Here is a 7092-nt window from a genome sequence, read left to right on the forward strand (position 1 = left end):
ATAAACTAAAATTAGATTATAAGCACTCATTGCTTATAAGCCACTTTTCATAATAAGCAATATATATTATAAAGCATACAAGTTTCACAGTCTAAAATATAAGGTAAGTCAAAATAGAAAAAGAAAACTATATATATATTAGAGCCTTGGAGGTTGATACTTTAGAGGATCATCAGCTAGATACTAATGCAGATTTTGTATTAATCATAGAGTTTGAATGATCTTTGTTTGGCATATAAAAAAGTCTTTATGTTGTTTTCGAAATTTTGAACATTTTTTATTTGACTTATCTACTTATAGAAAGAGCTTATTTAAAGTGAAAACCATTTGTTTTAGGTCGTTTGGTTGCATCTTAAAAATGTTTATAAAATTATAAATAAGTTACTTTATGACTTATGTAAGAAGCTCAAAGCTCTTTTTAAATTTATATAAAAATGTTGAAATTTCAAAAATATTTTTATTATATTTTATAAATTTAACTTGATATATTTTTTAATATTAATTCTAAAAAGCATTTTTATGTTTTCTTAGCCAAACAACTAATAAATTTTTAATAAAAATTATATTAAATTTCAAAATTCTTAGGCTTTCAGCAAATTAACAAAGAAATATTAAAAAAAAAAAAAAAACTAGTTCGTGTAGTCGCTAACGAATTGCTGATAGAGTCATTGGCAAACTGTTGATAGCGAGTGAGACATCACCGATGACACCATTAGGTAGATCGTCGGTCGACGGTGACGTCCTACTCAACATCGAAAGTTCACTTGCAACTCTATTAGCTGGTTATTGTATATTTAAAACTTGAAATTTTTAAATAATTTGAAAAATTATGTTTTAAAATATTTTAATAATGAAAAAAAGGCTTATTTAATATCATTTTGTCTTTTTTATAATTGCTATATCTCATCTCCTAAAACCAAAAATAATTTTAAAATTAAGTAAAGCAAACACTATATAAATTTTATTAAGAGTATAATATCACTAAAGTTGAATCATAAGTAATCATAGAACAAGTTAAAGCAATCCCAAATTAAAGTCTAAATCTATTAAACAAAGAATTCTAAAATTGATTTCATTTTTTTCCTTCATTTGAATGTGTCAAAATTGGCTAGTGTAGGGATATATTAAGATGAATTATTTATAAGAGAACTTAAAGTTCCGTTTGATTTACTATTCTGATATTTTTTAAAATAGTATTTTGATAAAAATAAAGTTAAGTTGAATTGGATTATTTTTATAATTATTAATGTTTTGAATTGAATAAAATAGAATTGAAATATTGAAATAAATTATTTTTTATTTTTTATTATTAAATATAATATAATAAAATTTTATGAGAGAACCTTATGAATTACGAAATAAACATTTGGTGTCACAAAATCTTCCTTGACAAGCAAACTGCTGAAGCCAACCTCAAGTGTAAAGCAGCTGCTGAGGTGGATATTCATCATCATACACGTGCCAATATCCCACACATCCAAACCAAAAACTAGAATCAACAGCGACCATTGGATCTTCACCGGCCATTCCCTGTATAAAACCAAATCGCATGCCCATCTTTGACTCTCTTTTCAACCTTTCTCGCTCTCTTCTTCTGAAACTCAGAAGAGAGAGAAAGAAGTAGAAGAAGACGAGCTTTGGAAAGAGAAAGGATCTTCACCTTCTTGTTCCATATACAGGTGGGTATCTGAATATTCTTTCAAAATTCTCCCCTTATGTTTTGTTCTGAGCTAGTTTTTGTCCATGTGTTCTTGAATTTTCTCGAATTCTTTTGAGGGTTTTGAATTATGGCGTAATTAATTGAGTTAAAGCTTGAGTTTTTGTTTACGTGTTCTTGAATTGCTTTGTGGATTTTGAATTGTTTGGATGGGTTAAAGTCGAGTGTTTTAGTGATTTGTAATTAGTTGTATGTGAATATTCTTGTAAATTCTTTCTTTTTGTTTTGTTCTGAGCTAGGGTTTGTTATGTTTAGTTGAATTTCTTTTGTGGGTTTTGAATTGTGAATTGCTTTCTTGCGTTGAATTTGGGTTTAAGGTGATTTGTGATATGGGTTTGTGAATTTGTGATCCTTTTTCAAAGATCATGTGATTAATTAACGCATTTTATTTGGCAATTTTGTGTAGTATTTATTTGTTCAGGAGATTAACAAATGTTTTGACCTTCTTAGGAGTTTATGTACGGTGATCTCTGCTAATTACAGTGTTTGAGTTCATGATTTGCTTGACTAGGCGGTGGATTTTGTGGTCATGCTAGGGTTTCATCGTGGTCTCTGATTATACTTACTGGAACCAGGTGGAAATAGTGAATGATATAGGCTATTATAGTGCGTTCAGGACTGCTTTGGAAACTATCAGAAGTGACTTTGATTATGTCAAAAGTGTTTTTGTGTACGTGTTCTGGTCTACTGCTGAAATGATACAAGTGCTTTTTGGAATCACACAATTGATATTTCCTTTTCGAAAAATAACATTTTGGTATAAGAAATAAACTCTTTTGAAGTGTTGTTTAGAAAAGAAATTGATGTGTGCCTTTGGGGAAAGCATGTTTACTTGTTTTTCATATGTTAAAGTTTTGTGTATGTTATTAATAGAGCTACCATCTTCTCATGCCAAATTGCTAATCTGAATTACTTATCTAGATGGTAATTATGATTTGTATACATATCTCCTTCCCTTATCACTTTTTAGTACATTTTCATAGCATCTTTCTATATTTTCTATCTATATTTTTGTATGAAATTGTTGAATTCATGTCTGTTAGTCTTATGACTTGTATGTAAACAGGGAGCTATCTCTGCTCTGTATTTCAAATTGAATTTGAAGTATTCTTCTCAAATCTAGATCCAATGCCTGCCTTAAAAATGAAGGTTAAATCCAGCACTTCTGTAAAAGAAGTAAGTTGTCTCTATGTTGCTCAGAAGTCGAGTAAAATATCCAAGACTTCAGGTTCTCTAGTCCGATTGCTTCATGAAACGGCAGAATTGGATACATCAATTCAAAATTGTGAAAATGGTAAGCCTTTCAAACTTTATGTATGCGAGTGAAAAACTAAAATAAGATAAAATAAATCTCTTATTGCTAAACCACTTAGGTTAGTCTGTCCTAGTTTCAGGTTATTATGGAAGATTCTGATAGAGTCAAGTGTGGCTCTGGTTGGTTAGACACCGTTAATGAGACTTATCACCATATGATTGAATATGCTTGACACAGGTTCTAGCAAAGTTGAATTCTCTGTCATGGAAGATGGAAGTAATAAAGTTATTCCGAAAATGTATCATGATGAAGAATATCCTTGCCAAAAACGTTTTTCATGTGCTGAAGATCCTATTTCCCTTAAAAGAATGGTTAGTTATCATCAACACCTACGTGCATGTAATAATAGTGCTACAAAATTTTGTAATTTACTGCCATGCATTCTTGCTTATGTCTTCTCAGTATGTCATAGTTTTACTTTTTGCGATACTATGTTGTATTTTCTTTAACATTGGCTGAATCATGTAGGTGTCAGCTTCAATTAATAATTGGAGACCAAAAAGAAAATTTTTAATTTTTGCATCTGGAACTGAGATTGCAAGTTATGCTCTTTATGTTTTCACCAAAATGCCTTTTTTCTTTCATCTTCCTCTACTTTTAAAATTGCTAGTTTAAGATATAAGAAATGTGATTTAGTAACGAGACTTTGTTGCTCTGTTTTTTTTTTTTACTAATTTTAGTTATTATTTTAATGACTTTACCATTAACCTGCCTTAGTGTCATCCAGATAGTGATCATGTTGGCAGTATAAGTCCTAAGCTTTGGCAGAAGCTCCTCTTCCATCATTACCTGATGATTATGTTTTTTTCTTAAAAGCTTTGTCTAATTTTACTTATTTATTCAGCTAAAGCAGTTGCGACTATAATCCTTTGGTTATTTTCTTCTCTTTAATTGGTTTTTTCAATGGCAGGATTTTCCACTTTTCACATGTTCTATAAATTCGGAAGCAATGTTCTCTCCTCTTATCAATGGCAGTGGCATTCATCTCAAATCAAGTGCTCAGGATAATGAAGGTAACAGCTAGGAGTCATGTTGCCAAATGCCTTACTCATGCATTTTAAATTTGGCTGGTAGCACTGTCATCTGATTTAGAGAACTCTTTTCCATTTAGATATGTAGCCCTCTTGTGCTTTGGTGAACTAGTGGAAAGTTGTGCATGTTATTTTTAGTTGATACATGATTGATTGCTTTTTCCCTGACATTATTATGCTTTTATCTCATACTGTGCTTAGGATGTGAAGATGGTACTACTGTTCCAGAAATGACAGCTGGTGACTATGATAGTTGGAGTAGTTTGTCATCCAGTTGTCAAACTTCTAATGCTTCAGATTCCCATATCTCTGACATGAGTGTTCCTGTATCCATTGAAGGGATTGGTGAATTTGATGATATTCTAACTGATTACCTATTGACTGAGCCAGATTATGCTGGGCAAAATCTGATGCTTGATATGACGGAGGAATGTATGAATTTGCCTGCCCTTGAGGAGGAACCAGTAGAGAAAAAGAATATTCATTTTCATGGATCCTGTGAAGAGCTTTCAGAGCCCTCCGAATATTCATGGTTCCATCCAGTGAGCCAGCAGATAAGACCCAATGATCATGAACTTGATGTGAACTCTAACTCTGTCGATTTAAATGAAGCAGATTTTGATCCACAATTGTTCATTAGAAATTTTCTGGACTTCTCCGACATGGAAGCTGACCTTTTGCCAGTATTGGTGCCCAAGGAGACCAGCAAAAGGAAGCATGTAACCTTAGTTCTTGATCTGGATGGTAAGAGAATTGCTTTTTTGGTTTTTCATATTAATGCTATGTACATTTTAGTCATGATTTATGTTATTTAAATTTGATTTTATGATTTAAGTTATCAGCAAAGGAGCTTGTTGACATCCTTTTGATGCCAGCAAAGGGAATTGAGTTAATCCCCTTTGTTACTTTATGACTTGGTCAAATTTATAATTTTGCAGAACTGTTTGAAACCTCAAGCTGACTAAAATGCGCAACTGCATAAGAATTTTGTATCCAACTGTTTATCTTGTATTGTGCATTGTCAAATGAAGTTGATTTGGGATAATATTTACTGTTTTTTTTAATTATTATTATGTTTTTTTTTTTTGTTTTTTTTGCCTTGATAAGGTCCCGCTGTATCCCTTGTATGTTCAAAATGGTAGAAAAATTCTTAATTTAATTATATACAACTGATGCGCAAGTATCTGGATGGCATTTCCATCTTAATAAATATTGGTATCAATGCATGAAGCTGGATTTCAATATGTTTCTTTCTGCATTTAGCTAAATGTTGTTCATTTTAACAATTCATAATCAACTGCTACTGATGTTTGTGTTAACTGCAAAAACTTATACAGAAACACTTGTCCACTCCACCATGGAGCCCTGTGATAGTGCAGACTTCACCTTTCAAATTTCCTTTGACATGAAAGACCACACTGTATATGTAAGACAAAGACCCTTCCTCCGGACATTTTTGGAGAGAGTAGCTGAGATGTTTGAAGTCGTCATTTTTACAGCCAGCCAAAGCATTTATGCTGAGCAGCTGCTGGATCTACTAGATCCTGACAAAAAGTATATTGCTCGACGTCTTTTTAGAGAATCATGCATATTTTCTGATGGTAGCTACACCAAGGATCTGACAGTTGTAGGAGTTGACCTGTCAAAAATAGCTATAATTGACAATTCCCCACAGGTATCAGTCTCTCTCTCTCTCTCTCTCTCTCTAGCTTTTGTTTTTGTACTCTTCTATTTCATTTCAAGTTACTGGACCAACTTTTTTATGATAAAAAAACCTGGAAAAAAGTTGGTTTTCATTTTAATTATTCTTATTTTACCAATGAATGGAAACTACTACATCTCAATCTTTAAATCTAGCTAGCTAAAATTTCTCAAGTGATAATTATTTTTTTCAATTTCAGGTTTTTCGTTTGCAAGTAAACAACGGTATTCCTATAGAAAGTTGGTTCGACGATCCATCAGACACTGCTCTAGTTTCATTAATTCCCTTTTTAGAGACTTTGGCCAATGTGGATGATGTTCGTCCCATCATAGCAAAAAAAATTGGTATGAAGGAATAGCTTTTTCCATTCGATCCTCCAATAACTGAAAACAGGGACCATTGATCTTCCATCTCTGTGGAAATGACCACAAACTTGGATTTTCCCATTCATGTGGTGAATTTTTCCCGCTGCCAGAGCCAAAGTTGTTAATTATAGTAACTGTACAGCTAGTGTTGCAGATTCAGTTAAAATAGCTCTTCCACATCGTAGTTGTTTCTTCATAGATAAATATAAAGTCAAAAGGTATAGTTACTGTTAGAGCAGAGAGTGTATTTCTTTTCGAAAGACGGATTATGTGCGGTCAAGTTAGAATATTTGTAAATATTCAATTTTACAGTGAAGTAAAATCATTTTGTGTTTTCTTTTACATCAGTAGGTTCTTTTGTTCTTGAAAGCATTATCGTATTCATGGAAATGCAGAAATTTTCAGATACTTATAGTCTCCGATGTAAACAATATTTGGTAAATAATTGAAGCCTTGGGAAGTATAAATCTTCTAAATCAAAGGATTTTCCATGCCCTTTTGTTGTTCATTTCATATGATGAAGTCAGCTGTTTGTTTTATTTCTTTGCAAAGATTGAACTATATGAAGGTTGTCCCTTTTGTTGATGGGTTTATTTTGTTTAATATAAAACGTATCTATTATAAAATAATATAAATATCTTTTTCTGGAAGTTTTTGATATTTTTAAGGGTTTTTTTTTTTTTTTTTTCAAATAATTATAACTTTCTAATAATATGGTTATGCTTCATATTAAATGATTTCACATAGGTAACTAAAATAAATAGCAGATGTCACGAGAATCCACCGTCAAGGCAATCAAATTGTAATATAGAGATTCACTAGAAGATAAAAATAAAATAATAGATAAGAGATTTTATAGAAGATAAGATGATACAATATAATCATGCAATATAAAGTTAACTGTAAGATTCTTTATAGATAAGAATCTGCGAAAGAGATTCCCTGTAAATAAGAATCACAAT

At 31.5% G+C, this 7092-nt stretch overlaps 1 protein-coding gene across 4 annotated transcripts; it reads left to right on the top strand.

The window, feature by feature from the left end:
* Positions 1-1573: 1573 nt before the first annotated feature.
* On the top strand, positions 1574-6472 carry LOC116124293 (probable phosphatase PSR2). Of its 4 annotated transcripts, none has more exons than XM_031409999.1 (8): positions 1574-1679; positions 2168-2387; positions 2784-3011; positions 3210-3343; positions 3943-4045; positions 4265-4807; positions 5401-5738; positions 5965-6472. In XM_031409999.1, the coding sequence occupies exons 2-8, from the start codon at positions 2369-2371 to the stop codon at positions 6121-6123; spliced, it is 1524 nt and encodes a 507-aa protein (XP_031265859.1). In that variant the 5' UTR covers positions 1574-1679; positions 2168-2368; the 3' UTR covers positions 6124-6472. The 4 variants fall into 4 exon arrangements, with proteins under 4 accessions (XP_031265859.1, XP_031265860.1, XP_031265861.1 ...); XM_031410000.1 differs by having other exon boundaries at positions 2841-3011; XM_031410001.1 differs by lacking the exon at positions 2168-2387 and having other exon boundaries at positions 1576-1679.
* The last annotated feature ends 620 nt before the right edge of the window (positions 6473-7092 follow it).

The sequence above is a fragment of the Pistacia vera genome, unplaced genomic scaffold (genome assembly GCF_008641045.1).
Source record: "Pistacia vera cultivar Batoury unplaced genomic scaffold, PisVer_v2 Contig151, whole genome shotgun sequence".
NCBI lineage: Eukaryota > Viridiplantae > Streptophyta > Magnoliopsida > Sapindales > Anacardiaceae > Pistacia > Pistacia vera.